The 18,707-nt window shown below is 47.5% G+C and overlaps 1 protein-coding gene across 1 annotated transcript in view; it reads right to left on the bottom strand.

Annotated features, from left to right (window-relative positions):
• Positions 1–18,707, bottom strand: part of IKZF2 (IKAROS family zinc finger 2) — a 101,863-nt gene that overhangs the window by 27,927 nt on the left and 55,229 nt on the right. Inside the window, exons 4-5 of the mRNA XM_048483543.1 lie at positions 14,760–15,032; positions 6,791–6,958 (exon numbers count right to left, since the gene is read on the bottom strand). Of these exons, the coding sequence (XP_048339500.1) occupies positions 6,791–6,958; positions 14,760–15,032 (441 nt within the window). The remainder of the gene's footprint in view (positions 1–6,790; positions 6,959–14,759; positions 15,033–18,707) is intronic.

Below are 18,707 nucleotides of genomic sequence, written 5' to 3'. Positions count from 1 at the left end.
CCCCCCCACCCCCCCCCCCCCCCACCCCCCCCCCCCCCCACCCCCCCCCCCCCCCACCCCCCCCCCCCCCCACCCCCCCCCCCCCCCACCCCCCCCCCCCCCCACCCCCCCCCCCCCCCACCCCAGATGGGAATTGTAGTCCATAACATCTGGAGTGCCAAAGGTTCGCCACCACGGATTTAGGGTAATCTTGGTTTTTCCTTTTATTAATGGCCTGAAAGTGATCCGTTACATCTACCTAAAAGCCACACCGTGCCATGGATGGAAACACATCTCACCATGACGTGCCCCTGAAGATGCCAGCCAAAGATGCGGGTGAAACATTAGGAGCAAAAACTACCAGGCCTCAGCCATGCAGCCTGGAAAAGCCAATCTCAGCAGCCTGCCAACCCCTTGGTGGTTCACCAAGACCTACCAGCAACCTGCAATCTACCCCCTGCCAGTCTTGTCGGGAACTAGGGAGCTTTCCGCCACGGGCCAGTGAAGCAGTTGTGCACTGGTACACACGATACTGATGAAGCTGTAGAGTTGCCATGGCTCGCAGAGGCACCTTCGCACAGAGATGAGTCCTTTTTGTTTTTAAACATACCTTTTCTTCCCTGCACAGCTCCGCAGGAACGAGGGGACACGCCCCCCATGGCCATGGCAACGCCTTGGGGGGTCGGAGGGCAGGAGGTGTGTCCCCTTGTCCCTGCGGAGCTGTGCGGGGAAAGAAGGTAACTTGAAAAGAAAAAAAAGATGCGCCTATTAAGTGGTGCTTCCCTCTCAGTGCCGTTCGGTCTGCACCGGGTGCACAACGGTGTTTTTAGAAAAACTCGCTCATTTAGTGAGTTTCAAAAACACCATTTCGAAACTCACGAAATGAGCGAGTTTTTCTAAAAACACCGTTGTGCACCCTGTGCAGACCGGGTGCACAACGGTGTTTTTAGAAAAACTCGCTCATTTAGAAAAACTCGCTCATTTTAGAAAAACTCGCTCATTTCCCCACCAGTTGTGTGGGGGGGGGGGGGCACAGTGCTGCCTTGTTTCGGAGGTGGCAGCCGTGCAAAGTTCTCCTCCCAAACCAGTGTTTTTCCAGGTTCCACTGGTGTTTTTGGCCTGTGCAGAAAGGGCCCAGAGCTGACACAAGACTATTTAACCTCTCAGGGTACTGGCTCCCTGCAGAATAAAGACTTCATGGGAGTACACTAGAGTAAACAAGGGTTCTGGGTTGGGAAATACCTGGGGATCTTGTTGATAGAGCCTGGCAAGTAAAGGGTTTGGGGAAGGGAGGGACCCCAGTAAGGCATATATTTTGAAAGCAGCCATTTTCTCCAGGTGATCTGGTTTCTGTTGCCTGGAGATCATTTGTAATCCCAGGAGAGCTCCAGCCGCCACCTGGAGGTTAGCAAACTTAAACATAATTTGTGACAGTAGGGCCCCTTCCGCACACACAAAATCATGCGTTTTCAAACCACTTCAACAACTGTTCGCAAGTGGATTTTGCTATTCCGCACAGCTTCAAAGAGGACTGAAAGCAGTTTGAAAGTGCATTATTCTGCATGTGCGGAATGAGCCTAGGACAGAAGGGATTTCCTCGAGTTGAGGAGCCAGTGAGAAGGCAGAGAGGAAGGTCCTTCCCCCACTGAAGAAAGAAGGGCTGGCAAAAGTTCAACAGTGCTGCAGAAAGACTCTGAGATAATTTTAAAGGTTATAATTATCTATTTAATAGTAATAGTAATATCTTATGCTGCTGCATACATGTGTTTGGTGGGTTGGAGCACAGGACTTATAACAGTACTGATGGCTCTTTTGGTTGACATAAATATCAAATGTGGAGCTACTACCACAGATCTAGAGTTTCCTATAAGAAGATAAAGTGGAACATATTCTAACACCTACCAAAAACATCAGATGAGAAAGCATTAAAACTGTGCCAAGGGAATATCTGCTGTTCAATTTCCTATGCAAGCAAAGCCAAAAGTATCATTTTAGGTTGAAAAACCAAAGTTGAAAGTCAAGAGAGACCAACATTTTCACATGTTGAGATGATGCTATAACCCCTCTGTACTAAGAGATGCACCTATATCTGGCCTGATGCTCAGAAGATTCATTTCTCCCTGAATGGCTCAATGCTGTTATCTTTTTCTGTAATGTAAACACAATTTCTTATTTTGAAGCTGCTATTTAACACTGTCAATGAAGGACTGGTGATCTTGTAAGGCCTTAGCAAAGAGCCCAACCTAAACTTTCTCAGGAGCCCTTCACATTACTTTCTCCTTATCAGGAGGAGGACGAGGACTGGATCAAAGGAGGTGAGGGGGGCGGGGCAAGGTGTTCCAGGTGTTGGGCAAAGAAGGCGCAGTGGCAGGAGGTGGGGGAGGCTCAATGGCCCGGAAGAAATGTCTAAGCCTGCAACACAGGCGGCACCCTGTTACTTAGACAAGACACGGGGTTTGTGACCAGTCCAACGTCAACCGGCAAGCTTCCAGCAAGCTGAGTGGGGATCTGTAAACCCTAGCCATGGCCCAACACTCCAACCACCGTATTGGCTCTCGATGAAATATTCCTAGATCCTTCCTAAGGTATAAGATATTTATTCTATTAAAATGTTTATTTCCCACCTCTGCCCTTGATGGAAGACAGCTTACAATAACTCTAAGATATGTTTCTTCCTAAAATATAGGATGAGGAAGTGTTATTTGACAAACAATACTGCTTTCCATGGTCAAGGAATGGGAAGAAAGTGACAAAAACAGAAGTAATTTTTGTAGTAAACTTAAATGCGAAGAATGAGCTTAAACAGTCTTTTAAAAGGCATAATTGACATTTTGATGCATTACAGAATGATACAATTAATGCTGACCTTTTAGAAGGCCGAGCTGCTTTTAAGTGGAAAATTACGCACAAGCTTAACCCAAACACAAAAAAGTAAATTTTGGGTACCAAAGGGCTGTTATAGTTTATCGAGTCCACTGTGTTGTTGTGAATTTGCCCCAGTTTGTCAACATTTTATGAAATGGAAATTCATTTATTTAAAACATTCGCTCCCGAAAGAAGCTCAAAGAATACCACAGTGAGTTTTAAAACCATCAGCTAAATATACAACAATATAATCAAAATCATACAATCCAAGGAAGACAGCTCACCATGTTTATGGTTGGTGGTATTCCCACGAAAATGTTACCAGTATCACAGCCTAAAAGTCTTAATTCCAAGCAACACAATACAAATGTTCTAATTGCCACAGGCTGGAAAGATCTCACAAAATCATCATGGAATTCGAGAGATGGCAAACTAACAACTCAGCACACCAAATGCATGTGGTAACTTTCCTAAATGAACAAATACATTACATGAAAAAAGAAAAATCTCCAGGGTATACAGACTAGACCACAGGGACTACATATCAAGCGCATTTGCCAGATTTCAATGGCTCAGTAAACAACCTTCCCTCATAAAGCCTTCTGAAAGATTAAAAAGTGAACACTACAAACACGATGTTCTCAGGAAGGCAATTCCACAATGAAGGGGCCACCACAAAGCCCTTGACTGAGCGTTGGCAGTTTTGACACAACTGCATCAGGGGCTGGAGAGATCGATTCTATGACCAGCGTTGCTGGAAGGGTTTGTGCAAAACTTGGGTTACTGAAGAGGTTCGTATAGAGCATTATGTCCTCCAAATGCTCTCCTGGTGGCCACGGCTCTTGATAAAAAGGTTCTTCAGAGATTGTTTTCTCTAGGAGTTTTTTCCAGTCTCTCTTTTTAAATATTTCAATTCTGTTTGTTTGCATTTGATTGATTTGTTTCTAAAGTAGGCTGGACCTGGCTGTGATTATGTGCTGGGTGTAGGAAGAAGGGCTTGCCCAAAAGCAAGCCCAGACAAGCTATGCTATGCGCATGAACACCAACACACAGTTACATGGCACATGCATCCCCAATATAGCCCCACTGGCTCTGAAAATCTCTGGCCACCACTTTTGGAGCCTTGGAAGCATGGTAGAAATGAGAAAAACAAATTCAATGGGTGGTGCAGTAACTATCCAACATAAAGCCCTTTACATTTTGGTAGCTAAGTTTTCAACGTATTTTATGTGTTTTATCTATGTTGTAAGCCACCTTGAGCTCATCTTTATCCTGGAGAGAAGTGACTAGTGGGGTGCCGCAGGGTTCTGTCCTGGGCCCAGCGCTAGTCAATATTTTTATCAGTAACTTGGATGATGGAATAGAGGGTATGCTAATCAAATTTGGAGATCTCACCAAATCTGGAGCGGTAGCTAATACCCCAGAGGACAGGGCCAGAATTCAAAATGACCTGGACAGATCAGAGAGCTGGGCCAAAACTAACAAGATAAATTTCACCAAAGATAAATGTAAGATACTAAGGCAGAAAAAAATGAAATGCACAAATCTAGGATGGGGGACACAGGCTGGGTAACAGTACATTGAAAGGGATCTGGGAGTCTTAGTAGACTATAGACCCGTGGTGGCGAACCTTTGGCACTCCAGATGTTATAGACTACAATTCCCATCAGCCCCTGCCAATTGGCCATTCTGACAGGGGCCGATGGGAATTGTAGTCCATAACATCTGGAGTGCCAAAGGTTCGCCACCACTGCTATAGACTGAACATGAGTCAGCAGTGTGATGCAGCAGCCAAGAAAGCCAATGCAATTCTGTATTGCATCAAGAGGAGTATAGTGTCTAGATCGAGGGATGTAATAGTATCACACTATTCTGCATTGGTCAGATCTCACCTGGAACACTGTGTCCACTTCTGGGCACCGCAATTTGAAAAGGATACTGATGAGCTGGAACAGATCCAGAGGAGGGAGACCAAAATGATAAACGTGGATTCCGTGCCCTATTTGAGAAGTGGCTTAGGGAGCTAGTTTAGTCTGGAGAAGAGAAGGTTAAGGGGTGACATGATAGCCATGTTTAAATATTTGAAGGGGTGGCATGCTAAAGAGGGAGCTGCTGTTTTCTGCTGCTCCAGAGACTAGGACAGTGGTGGCGAACCTATGGCACGGGTGCCAGAGGTGGCACTCAGAGCCCTCTCTGTGGGCCCAGAGTTCGTCATGTGATAATAGTGCAATTATTTCAGGGAGATTATTAGCACTAAACCTAAGACCTAGTTTTGGGGAAGCAGTGTAGGTAACCCTGCTAAGTGCTGTTAAACCCTACTGATTTTCATGGGAAGAACTAAAGCATGATCCTTTACCCCAGGAGTAAGCTCAGTTGCTGGCAATGGGGAAGCACTTCTGAGGTAGCCCTCCTAGGGTTGTGATTCACCTGTTCGAAGCGTTGCACAGTTGCTTCAAAGCAAAGCCACTGACTACCACCAAGCTTACTCCTGAGTAACATGTGCCTTGGAGCCAAACGTTTTTTTCTAAACTAAAACCTCAGCATTCAGGTTAAATTGCCATGTTGGCACTTTGCGATAAATAAGTGGGTTTGGGGTTGCAATTTGGGCACTCGGTCTCAAAAAGGTTCGCCATCACTGGACTAGGACAAGGAGTAATGGATTCAAGGGGAAGGAAAAGAGATTCCACCTAAACATTAGGAAGAACTTCCTGACAAGAAGGGCTGGCCGACAGTGGAATCCGCTGCCTCCAAGGGTGGTGGAATCTCCTTCTTTGGAGGTTTTTTAGCAGCGGCTGGATGGCCATCTGTTGGGAGTGATTTGATTCTGTATTCCTGCATGGCAGGGGGTTGGACTGGATTTTGTGCGACTTTCTAGAACTGAATTGGGACAAACAGTGAACTGGGATGAGATCTGAACATGGAAAGATGGTAGGAGCAAAAGTCACTTTGGGCATCATTATTAAGATTTGGAGGAGCCGCATGGCTTGCACTGCCACGCTTGCACTGCCACTCACACGGTCAGGAGTTCGAACCCCCTGTGGGTCAGATATCCTGGCAGCTGGCTCATGGTCAGCCATCCATCCATTTCTTGGTCGGTAAATGAGTACCCAGCTCATAGCTAGGGGGTAAAGAATAGCCGGGGAAAGAAATGGCAAACTACCCGACAAAAGCGGCTTGCCTATAAAATCACTGCTTGCAATGGGTCGAACATGACTGAAGGGAAAACTTTACCTTTATTAAGATTGAAAAGGGAAGGGCTGGAGCCAGGCATCTAAAGGGATCTTCCATCCATCAGTATGGGAAAGTAGTGCCAAAAATGTTACTGAGTTGTTCAAACTTGTTCCAAACACTTTTTTAAAAAAAGATTCGAGCTTTTACACAGTATGTGACTTTTCAACCAGATCAGCTGCACAGAGCTGCTTTGACCCCCCCACCCCACCCCATCCCGAATAACGCAGTGCTTTTCCTTGTGGGTTTCTGAACCCATGTCACAGACAGCAAGTCCATACTGCACACTCACACCATGAATCAGAAGCATTGATTTCGTACGGCTTCTCTGACTTGTTTCTGTGCATGCCCATTTCTTCAAAATGCGGCTTGGGTTTTATAGTATTCACAATATGGAAGAGACTGTAGGAGATGGTGAGGCATGAAAGCATGACTATACTGTGAGATTGCACTTGCCAAAGGGGACAGGGAAAACATGGAAATTTCTGGATTCAATGGATGGCACATTCACTGAAAGCAGCGGGAATTTCAGTAACATGGAGGTGTCCAGGAAAAGTAGACTTAAGAAGTAGCATCAGACTTTGTAGCAAGAAGGGGGGGGGGGGCATCCTTTGCCTCTAGTTTACTTCTGAGAACATAATAAAAATCCTTATATTACCACTACATGACACACTTCAATTTGTAAGTGAGAGCGACAGAGGAGACAACAAAGACTCACCAGAGTGCGTCCTGAGGTGTCCAGTGAGGGCATCCCTCCTCCGGCAAGCATAGCTGCAGAAGGGACATTTAAATGGTTTCTCCCCAGAGTGTAATTTGATGTGCCTCAGTAGATTGCCTTTTTGTGTGAAGGAAGCTCCACACTGGTTACAGTGAAAGGGACGCTCACCTACGTTGGAGAAACAAAACAGGAAACAACTGAGAAACCACAGACAGCGCACACACCAATTCAGGATTCCTATTTTTGAATGCACTCATAAATATATCTAACATAATTCAAACCTACAAAGATTGCAAACATTATATTACATTACACTTAATTGCAACAGTTCCACTGATGGCAGTTTGGCCGTAGAGATTCCTTTGAGGAAGCTCCCCAACAGAATTCCTGATTCTAGGATCACCAGGAGGCAGGAGAGGCTGGGAGGCACAGAAGGACATCCCCCAGTCAGCGGGTGACGAATCTTTCCATCAAACTTTCAGGGGGGCATATTTTCAGAGGGGAGGGAGGCCAGCTCTACTACCCTCTTTCCCCAGCGCCCAACAGCTGATCAGCAGACCTTTACACTGCAAAGAACCATTCTTCCTAGAGTTTGGAGGCCAGGTCTTTCCCATGGGAAATAACAGCTTAGCAAAATGTAAAGGGCTGATACATCACCAACCCACTGAAGAATATGTCCCTTTTCTCCCATCCTCCCACATTATAATTCCACATGGGAGAACCAACATTTTATGAAAACAATACTCACACCCCTTCTAATTTTCTGATAATGGAGTTAAACATCTTTTTTTCCCATATGCACCCGCCTAGCTTGTATTCACACACTTCTCGAATACTCCATCACTACATAAGAACAAACTCCCAAGCAGAGAGAGGGAGGGCCAGAAAAAAATGGGGTGAAACCCCTTCCCCTATTCCCTCTAGTTTTTATGATGTAAAGATTCAGAAATGTTGGGAAATACTGGAATGAATGAGTTAAATGACTGGAATGAATCTCCCAGAATAGGTGTGTGAAATGATTAAGACAATGTTTGACTCTTTAATAATGTATAGTATGGAAAATTGTAAGTAAGACGATCTACAAGTACAGGAAAAGAGATTCCACCTAAACATTAGGAAGAACCTCCTGACAAGAGGGGCTGTTTGACAGTGAAATACGTTGCCTCGGAGGGTGGTGGAGTCTCCTTCTTCAGAGAGTTTTCAACAGAGGTTGGATGACCATTTGTGGGAGTACTTTGATGGTGTGTTCCTGCATGCCAGGGGGTTGGACTGGATGGCCTTTATGGTCTCTGCCAACTGTATGATTCTCCGATTCATTAGATAATTACAGAAGCCCTACATGGCCTGGAACCAACTTATCTTCAGGACTGCCCATCCACTCCAGACATTTCCAGAGGCCCTGCTTCACTGACCTCCCACCCCCCACCCCCTCTGAAGCTAGGTGGCTGGCAACCTCAGAAGGGCCATCTTGGTTGTGGCACTAAAACTTTGGAACTCCCTCCACAGGGAGATCTGTCTGCCTCCCTCTCTTGGCATCCACTGTCAGCAGGGGATGTCCCCTGTAATAGTTACTGGCTCTTCTTCTAGTGTTGCTTGTTTATGTGTTTTAATGGAATTATTTTATCATTTAAACTATATTTTTGATGACTCAAGTGTGTTGATGTTTTTATGTTTGCTGTCTTTGAGACCCTGCTGGTTGGAAAGGTAGCATTAAAATGTTTTAAATGATAAATAATAATTCTTACATATACCGCACACACTTTCAAAATATTTTCAATGCATTGACTAATTAAATATGAATAATTTTTGCAACATTTAATGTGCTATAATGCATTTGATTGTAACAAACTATTAACAAGTTCAGCATTGTCAATATTATAAAGTTTAACCTGCTATCTCAATATTTGGGCAGGATTATGTACTGGGTGTCTGTTCAAATAATGTCTTTTCTTTACCAATATTTGCTTTCTAATTCAAATGCTAGATTGCAAAAATTAAGAAATGCGCAAAGTCAGCATTGGGCTCAGCGGCTGGCAACTTTCCCTCAGGTACTGGCTACATTTGTAACTCAGGGGAGCATTAAGGCATTTATATTTTTAAATTCTAGAAATATGTCAATTAGCACAATTTTGTGTTAATTATAGCGTAGTATATATTTTACGTTGTTGGAGCAGTAAAATAAGATTAAACTGTATAGGCAAGTAAGTACTGAATATATTTCAGTTTTGTCCCAAATGTAATCCGCTCCCGCTGCTGTGCCAAACAGGATGGGGGAAGTGGTTCTGGAAAATGTACACCTCTAGATTTGGAGAAAGCCAGGCATATTTCTAGTGTTCTGACAAACAACTTGGCTTCCCCAAGTCTAAGTCCATATCAAGCTGAGGGAGGCAAGCTTGCCTCCAGTTGGGTCTATCCTACTAGCTCATTCTCCCCTCATTCTCCTGTACTAAGGTGGATAAAAATCAATGGCTTTTTAAAAAATTAAATCTGATTTTTTTTAATTCAAATTGATTTAAAAAAAAATAAAATGCCTTTTGAGGAAAAAAAAATCCACCCAAACATAGTTTAAATAGTGTTCTATTTAAGATACATTAAAGTCCATCAAGAGATAAGAATTAATTTTTAATTACGTAGCTCGAGACTGTGCATTCATAGAGTGTTTGAATTTTTAAATAAATCCCATTAATCCATTCACAGTCTCATTTTTCTATCTAGAGGACATTCAGCCCAATCCAAAAAAAGGGGGGGGACACTGAATCCCCCTCTGGGGCTGGTGCACCCTTGCACCGCCAGCGCAAGAGGCAAATGCGCCAGCAGAGGGGCAACTGACCCAGGGGGCCGAGTGCCACGAGACTCCGCAGCATCCAACCCAGAGGCGTCTTCCGCCGCCCAGACTTGCCGGAGCAAAACGCCGTGGCCATTCTAGGGGACGGGACTGACCTTCATGGGTCTCCAGAGCCCGACTGGCCCCTCTGCGCCAGCAGATATCTATCGTGATTTTCATGGTGTATTTCTATCCCCCACTATGGGAAAATTTCGGCCTTTAAAAAAAACCACGTTTCGGATTTCCTGCATCGCAGAAAAGCCATCTGGAGGAGGCGGGGCAGAGCTGGAGCAGTGCCGTCCCCGCCCGCCCAAAAGCTCTGGATTGGGCTGGTTATCACAGATGCTTTGATTCTGAAGTTGTCAAAACGGTGAATTCGTGTTTGCAGAGGTAACATGCCTCTTCTTTACAGCAAAAATGTTCAAACATACAGAGTTGAGAAAAAGACCATAATCCCATAAGACAAGCTGGGGAGTCTAAAGGCCCTGTCTGCTCCCAGCCATTCTGTCGCTGCAGGGCAACCTGAGTCACCACACGGCTGTTGAGAACCCATCCTCAGAATGCGGTCAACTGGGCAAGCCTTGGTTGTGTCTCCAACTGACACCAAGTCATTAAGAAAACATTAATAAATGTTGTAGGTTTTGGCAGTGAAGCCAGAGTCACGATGCAGGTACACAGAAGTCCCCGAAGTGATGCTAGGAATGCACTAATATCATTTCCGGAGAAAGCCAGCTGACTCATTACCCATCAGCAGAGGCGGAGCAAGGGGAAACTCCACCTGGGGCGCGCACTGCACCCCTGCCACTGTGGCGCCCCCCCCCGGAATGCCCCCTCTGCGGCCTCACCACGCCTCCACCGCTGCTCTACCCGGGGCGTCATACCCCACCCCACTGGCACTGTGCCTCTGCCCATCAGAGCCACAATGGCTCTTCATTCAGTGGCCAGTCACATCCCCACAAGGAAGAACGGCCACCGGTAGGGAGAGGTAAATCAGTTGGGCCAGGTGGATCTTTTTCCCTGGGAGTGTTCAGGTGGTTTGACAGGAGATAGGCACACTCAGGTGGGCTACCAAATGGTCTGTGGCCTTTTGGTCTTTTGCTGACCTGTTTGCAAAGAGATCCTGACAACTGAGCAAAAATATCATTTAGTATTTAGCAGTTAGAGTCAACAGAATGTGCCCAGTGGGAGAGAGTTGACTGGGCCGTGCCATTTGGAGCAGTGGCCAGGCCGCGGAGGGGGCATTCCGGGATGTAGCAAAACGGAAATCTGGAGGCTAGAAGCATATCATGGGGAAATGGCGCCCAGGGGCAACATCTCCTCTGGACACCCCCTGCCCTGTGCCCCCGGCCCTTGGGAGTGGGGGAGGGGACTTGGACCGAGTCCTGCCCCCACCTCTCTGCAGGGTGGTTCCTGCTGTCCCCAGGGCCTAGGAAGGGCAAAAGCCAGCCTGCACGGAGGTGGGGGGCGGGGCTTGGTGGCAGGCAGCCCCGGTGGACACCTCGGCTGGCCGCGGCTGAGCCCTGCACCCTCGTTTCCTTGCAGGGGGCAGGGCAGGGTGGCATGCGGCTGGGGCGCATGCCATTTCGTCAAGTGGGGGGGGGCGTCTGGCACACACCCCCACATGACAGAAAGGCAAGCGCCCAAGGGCATGGGTGATCCCATGTCCCTATAGGCTGTACACCTCTGCCGGAGGCACCTTAGAGAGTAACAGGGTTTAGTCCAGAATGATCTTTTGTGAGTCAAAGTTCACATTTGGGGACCAAAGTGTTGACAAAATCTCTTATGCTGGAATAAACACTGACCATCTCCAAGATGCCCTTGGCTTCTGCTTTGTTTTGTACTATTCTGACCAATGTGGAACACCCTCTCTTTTGAGATGTTCCCTCCCATTTGAAAAAAGAATTCCCTGAAGAGAAATGCACCAACATGCCAAGGAGGAAGGCTCTAGAACAGTGATGGCGAACCATTTCGAGACTGAGTGCCCAAATTGCAACCCCAAACCCACTTATTTATCGCAAAGTGCCAACATGGCGATTTAACCTGAATACTGAGGCTTTAGTTTAGAAAAAACGGCTGGCTCCAAGGCGTGCATTACTCGGGAGTAAGCTTGGTGGTTGTTGGTGACTTTGCTTTGAAGCAACCATGCAACTCTTCCAACGGGTGAATCATGACCCTAGGAGAGTTTACTCAGAAGCAATTCCCATTGCCAGCAACTGAGCTTACTGCCAGGTAAAGGATCACGTTTTAGTTCTTCACATGAAAATCAGTGGGGTTTAGCAGCGCTTAACAGGGTTACCTGCACTGCTTCCCCAAAACTAGGTCTTAGGTTTAATGCTAATAATTGAGCCCAGTGGCCCAGGCCAGCTTAGATGGTGGGGGGGTGGGGGTGACTCTGTTTGCACATGACCACAGAGAGGGCTCTGACTGCCACCTCTGGCACCCATGCCATAGGTTCGCCACCACTGTTCTAGCATAACCTGATACTGATACTTGCTACTTTAGGGGAGATAGTTTCAAAGGGTAGCTGCGTTAGTCGGCAGTAAAAGGAGACTGGCAAGATTTTCAAGGTCAAAACTCCCATCTCCAGACACCTTTGTCAGCTTTGATGAATCCAGCTGCTCTCAGGGAGATCTGCACCTACAGGTAATCCACAGAAGTCTCCGATCCATTGGATGGAGGGGCTTCCCCACCCCAGAGCTCCATACCTCAATCCCCACTCCCTTCTCCCACAAGCACCTTGAGAGGAGCCACGGTCAGATTGCCCTAGTGTTGCAAACACAAGCTTTCATGTAGCATAAAATCATTTTTTTCTCTCTCTGAAATTTAAGTAAGGGATTCAATGTGTACAGTAAAACCCACCAAGGAAAAGTTCTGGATCGCAAAAAGTGAAGTGGCGTCTGGAGACAGAAAACAGAGAACACATCAAAAGACAACCCATATATTTAATTTGTTTTCCATTTCTGCATCCACACCCTTGAGAATGAAGCACTGTGGATATCAGTGAAGGATTGGCTGCTGTCAGGTCGTGAACTGGCTGCAGTTTGGACGCAGTGACACAGAGCCCAGTCTTTGCAGGGCAGCAAGCCACGTGCCCTCCCAAACACCACGCCAGTCCACACAACAAACTACATGTGCAACACCCCCCACCCCCCTTAAAACAAGCTCGGCTTTGTGTCTTATCTGCTGACTTGGGGTGAGGCAGGCAGGCAGGCAGGCAGGCAGGCAGGCAGGCAGGCAGGCAGGCAGGCAGGCAGGCAGGCAGGCAGGCAGGCAGGCAGGGGAAAGTCCTGACTATTCCTCACCCTCTCTGACCTGGATGACCCAAACTAGTCCGGTCTCCTCCGATCCCAGAAGCTAAGCAGGGTCAGCTGCGTTTAGTAGTTGGATGGGAGACACCCAGAGGCAGCCAAAGGCAAACACCTCTGTCCACGCCCAACCTTGAAAACCCACCAAGGTCACCAGAAATGAGCTGCGGCAGCACAGCCCTTCCCACCCCCACTCCATGGCCTTTGCGCTCCTGTGTGCGTCTAGCGTATGGCACATCGATGTCTGCCACGGGTGCCACTTCATGCTGTTGCTGTTTCTTATTAAAGAAATAGCCAATTTTTGCTTTCGGGGTAGGGGGTGGGGGGCAGGGGAGAGGACACCTCCATACAGTGCCCTTGTCGGCTATTTCTGGTGATCTGAAACAGTTCCTCTGGGATGGTTTGATCTTCCGTTTGCTATATCTTATTATGGAACTTCTACCGGGAACAGGCCAGGTTTCTCAGGGCAGAATGAGCTCACCAACAGTACTCTCCCTATTTTTACCACTGCGATGCCTGCAGAGCACTGAATCACAGCTGCCCATCTAAAGCCGTCTCCTTATAAATCCCATCATTGCTAATAAGAACACACTTTGTACGAACGTTCCAGAGGGGAAGCTGCAGTCGTCTGTTGCAACAAATGTAAACAAAGAGCTTCAGATCTGGTACGTTAAAGACTGAAAACAGGTGACGCCGGCATTTGCTTTCATGGACTAGAGCCCCCGTCTTCAGGCCCAGAGAGCAGGATCCCACCAGGCACTTATTTTATGTAGGGCAATGGGAGGAAAACCAAGAACAGATGAACAGCACGGCAAAGGGGACGTGAAATGAAAGCAGTCCGGGGTGAAATGCAATTGTATAAAATTCATCTCTCATCAAGGAAAAAAAAACATACAGAGACCACATTATTCTAACAGCTATAAGGACACCTATAAACATCTTTTGATGAAGACGAGGAATGAGTTAAGCCAGATTAATGTGCTCGGGGCTGAAGTGAAGACTGAACTCTTGCTCAACAGGCACACACGGACATCGTTGAAAACTACTTGCATCAACAATTAAAATGGAATCAAGGAGATTATAAAGGCATTTATCAGAAAGACACAATGCAAGGAGAGTCCTTTCGGATCAGAATCGGGGTTCATCCTCCTCTTTCCAAAGCAGCCCCCTTCAGGGATCTGGGGCATCCAAACACTGAATGGCACTGAGGTGCATCCATGTGGCAAACTGGGGGAGACAGAGCCCTCCCCCACCCCCTCCCCCACATCCAGGATAGGTCTGACCATTCATGCCATTCTTTAACATTGTGCAAAGAGAAAGGTGCCTTGATTTTACCAAAGAGGCTCGGGCGCTTGCAATGCGGACTACTTTTAAGGAAACCAGTGTGGAATATGCCTTGACAAAGAATACGGGATTCAAATCCAGTACCACCATAAAAAACAGAAGTTTAAGCTTCTAAGAGGAAAAAGCTCCCGACCACCAGCTAACTGACAAAGGGAGATTCGACTCTCAAAGGTTATACACACAGAGCATCCCGTTCGTTTCTAAAGTGCTACTGGATTCAAATCTACCTGTTCAAGTACAGACCAGCACTCTGAAGGACACCTTACGTTATATTTCTTGGAAGCCTCCATTGCAGTGAGTGGCTCGGTCTGTGCTGTAACCCCCGCCTCCCCCACCCGGCCTCCTTATCGGGCCAGAGACTTCCAGGCTGAAAAACAAAGCTGTTCCTCACCACGCTTGGCCACTATTGGGGCACTGAGAAAAGCAAGACAGCACGTCAGCAATATTAACACGAGAAACCAAAGGCAGTCATCACGTTTTTCTTTCAGCTGCTTACCAGTGTGACTCCTTTTATGTACCATAAGCACATTGGGACCAATGCAAACCATGCCACAGACGTCACATTTCAGTTTACCATTCGGAAGCCGGATTCCTCCCTCGCTCGACAGCTCCTGCAACTTCCTGTGGTCCACCATCTCGTGGTTCTCAGAGAGAGGTTCCTCCAAACTGCTCCCTTCGTCTTGGCCCCTGAGCCCGTGGCCTTCCTGCTTCAGGGGTTTCCTCTCGGAATCCTCATCATCACTTTGCATTTCTAGCTTTATGGAATTTGCTGCAAATTTAGAAAAGACATTAAAGTTAATTTTGTTCTTCCCCAAACTGCTAGGATAATCGACAAGCACTGGCGTTATGTCAGCCCTAAAAATCTGTAGATTCCAAAACTGGTTCTCAGGACATTTCCCAACACAAGCAAGCTGTGCATTTCTTGGACGTCTGTGATGACTTGCTGCAGAGGTCTCCACTACGAGCATCAGGGCATCCACCAACACCTCTGCTGGCACCCACCACGTGTTTTTATTAAGTGGATGGGACAAAGTGGAGCTTCTGCCCAGCCAGGCTTCTGAGTGGCCACAGAATGGAGATCTGGTTGGCTGCAGAGATTTTTGAAAGCATTCCTTTGGCAGCAGCTGCCACCACAGCGCAAGGATCTTGACTGGTGTGACTAGAGGCAAGTTGTGGTAGTCCCTTTGGGGCTGGCCCTACCTCCGGCAGAAGCCATTTTGTGGTGGTGCCCATCACACTATGTCAGAAGTCTAAATGTGCCTGCAGGCTCAAAAGGGTTGGGGACCCCAGACTTCATGTGATGCCCAACTAGCTCACCAGGGGGAAAGAAAGAATGTTGATCTTATCTGACTATATCATGAAGAGAAACTGGGGTGGGGAATGGGGTGGGGAGGCAGCCATAGTCACCCAGCCAGCCCCAGCGTCACCTGAGCATGTTCAAGCTATGAGCAACTCGCCTCTCAGCATCTCGGGTTCTACTTTGGGTTGCGCTCCAGAGAGGGGTGTGATAAGGACACAAGGACACGTCTGTCCCGGGCCCCTCCGTGATCGGGCTGGCCTCCACCTGGGCCAGGGCCTTTAGTGCCCTGGCCCCTACCTGGTGGAACAATCCCCCCCCCCTCTACCATCAGGGCCTTAAAACAGTTCCACAGGGCTTGCAAGACGGAGGCTTTTGGGGAGGCCAGCCGCTGATGGTGCCGTCCCCTATATTCCATCCCATCTTTGGAATTATATTTATAAGCAACCGCCATTGAGCTGGGCTACCGAAATACTGAAACTACTGAAATTGTAATGTTTTTGGAGTTATTGGAATGTTTTTAGAATGATTTAAACTGTTATTTATTGTTTTATTGTGGGCTTGTTGATTTGTTGTTTCTGATTTGTACACCGCCCAGAGCCCCCAGGGGATGGGGCGGTGTATTAAGCATCAGAAATAAAATAATAAAATAAATAAAGAGCAGCAGTGACAAAAAGTCCAAGGGACCGTGTGTGAACTGGCACCTGCTGGCACCGAAAGGAAGAAACTGGCCATGGGGGCGTCCAAACCCACAAGGATCAGTGTTGTGAATTTGCCTTGCCAGACCCTGACCTGGGTGGCCCAGGCAAGCCCCTCCTCCTCAGATCTTGGAAGCTAAGCAGGGTCAGCCCTCCTTAGTGTGCAGAAGGGAGGCCGCCAAGGAAGTCTGGAGTCACCACACAGAGGCAGCCAATGACAACTGACCCCTGAAGGCCTTTGAAAACACCATGAGGGGTCACCATAAGTCAGTCGCAACCACAGGAGCACATACATTGGCCTTATTCCAAGTGGGGCTGGCAACAGCTCTCCACCAGCCTCCATTCAGACCACTGGTCAGCCAAAGCACCCCTCCCGGTGCCGCTCTGGGGACTCCCCCACCCCACCCTGGCCCGGCCCAAGCAAGCTGCATTTATGTCACAGCTGGCCCTCATAACTAATGAGTTTGACACCGCTGGTTTAGTTAAATGATCCTTGAAAACTTCAACCAAAAGGATTTTCAGTGGGAGAACAGTTTGATGGACGTTTCAATCAGGCTTTTTTTGCCACTGAAAATGCTTTTGATAAAAGTTTTCAAAATTTATTCCACTAAACAGTAGCTTACATCCCACACACTGCATCCATAGGCAGAGAAATATGCACGTGCAAACCTCACTTTTGCCCCCCCCCCCCCACTGCCCTGTGGTCGCCTGAAAAGCCCCCCAAAGCTTGTTCATGGGGAACCTGCAGTGACAAGATTTGGGAAGGGGGATTTCAGGCTGCAGAAGTAGAGGGGTGGTGACAAATTTCCACGTCAAGAGTGTGTACCCCTCCACCTGAGAAAATACTCCATGGGATGTGAGCCAGTGATTTGCCTAAACTTCGAGAGAAGGCCGTTTTCTGTTCATTTGAGCAATGATCTACATTTTGGCTTTCTCCTCGCCCTGCTTCTTATGCAGCAAGTCTTGATTTTCAGAAGGGTCAATTGCTCACCAGACCCACCCACTGGAGTGGCCGGTGGCGGTGGCAGCCGGCACACTGGAAACCAACGGACAGCACATGCTTAACACTCCAAAGCTTTCCTAACCTCCTCTTGGTTCACCTGTGATGTTTCATTCTAAGCTCTGGCTAGAATCCAGTAAAAGATAGCAGAACAGCAAAACAGAGCGACTCCACGTCCACTCAAACACACTGTCTGACCTCACTGCATCTGAAGACAACCACGCCGAGTAGAGAGAGGCATGAAGTCACACATCTGGCTTCGCTTCACCTTGGCACCAAAGCAAAGCTGGGTCCGCTGCGAAACATTTCCATCCTCACACCTTGCCATCTTCAGGTGCCTGACCTCAGAGCTTGTTGCTGCGCGAAGATTTCCTCTCCACCTGGGACCAGCAGGTCTCCAAGGAGGGGAATGCTGCTACAGCAGGGATCGCCTCTGCTCTGCAGAAGTCGTTTGCTACTTGGGCAATTCCCACTGCCTGAATCTTGCTTCACTCACTTCAGATATATGTGTATAGTTATACAATTGTTTATAAAATGCATAGAGGGTAAAAATCCAGCTACAATTAAGCACCAGCCGTTTTTACAGGAGAGATACACGTATCATATGCTAACATTTCCTGCTGAAATCAGTAACACTTCAAATCACAACTCTGGGATTGTTTTTATTTTGGAGTTGTTTTTGTTTTGCAAAGGGCTTTAGATTGTTATTGGGTTAACAACAAATGCATGGGGTGATTTTAAAAAACACTGCAAAGGAACTGGGGACGAGAGACAACAGCTTGCTGAAGAGCCAACAGGACAGGCAGAACTTTTATTTCATTAACACCACACCTTTCAGGAGAGGGATGGTGGGGAAGAGATTTGCCTGAGACCCTGGCGAGCTGGGCCAGTCTGTGTAGATGACAGTGCCCCTGACTGACCGAGGGCCTCATTCAATATGCGGCAGCTTCATAGGCACACACCACGTACATGGGGGAGGGGGGCAGGATGCTCCATCAAGGCACTGACCGAAAACCAACCTGCTTATTAACTTGAACAGGGCTGTAGGAGCATGTTTCTGCAGACTCTGCCTGCAGCTGGCAGGCACATCTTCCAGCACCCAGCTTAGCTCTGCACAACTTGGGTGCTGGAGATTCTTCTAGTCCTCATTTCATTGTGTGTAACAGAAAATGTCCCTGCTATAATACAGAGGCACATTTGAAGCATTCCAAGATATCTTCTGAAATTCCCTTGCTGATTGTTTATGTCCTTTTAACACTTCTTTGCCCCTGCAGGAACGTAGCAGCCTCTCTATTTCACTGCCAGTTTTGATACAACTCTAATTATGTGTTTCTCGTTGTTTCTTTGTAAGCATCTCCTTGAAGAGTCACATTTTGGGCTGGCTTCACCACCCCACCAGCCAGAAAGTAGAACCTTCTGAACGCCACCCTTTTAATCCTCCATGCAGCC

Source organism: Sphaerodactylus townsendi, linkage group LG02 (assembly GCF_021028975.2).
Source record: "Sphaerodactylus townsendi isolate TG3544 linkage group LG02, MPM_Stown_v2.3, whole genome shotgun sequence".
Classification (NCBI taxonomy): domain Eukaryota; kingdom Metazoa; phylum Chordata; class Lepidosauria; order Squamata; family Sphaerodactylidae; genus Sphaerodactylus; species Sphaerodactylus townsendi.
Note: the sequence above shows the minus strand (reverse complement) of the source record. Positions and strands in the feature narration are given on the sequence as shown.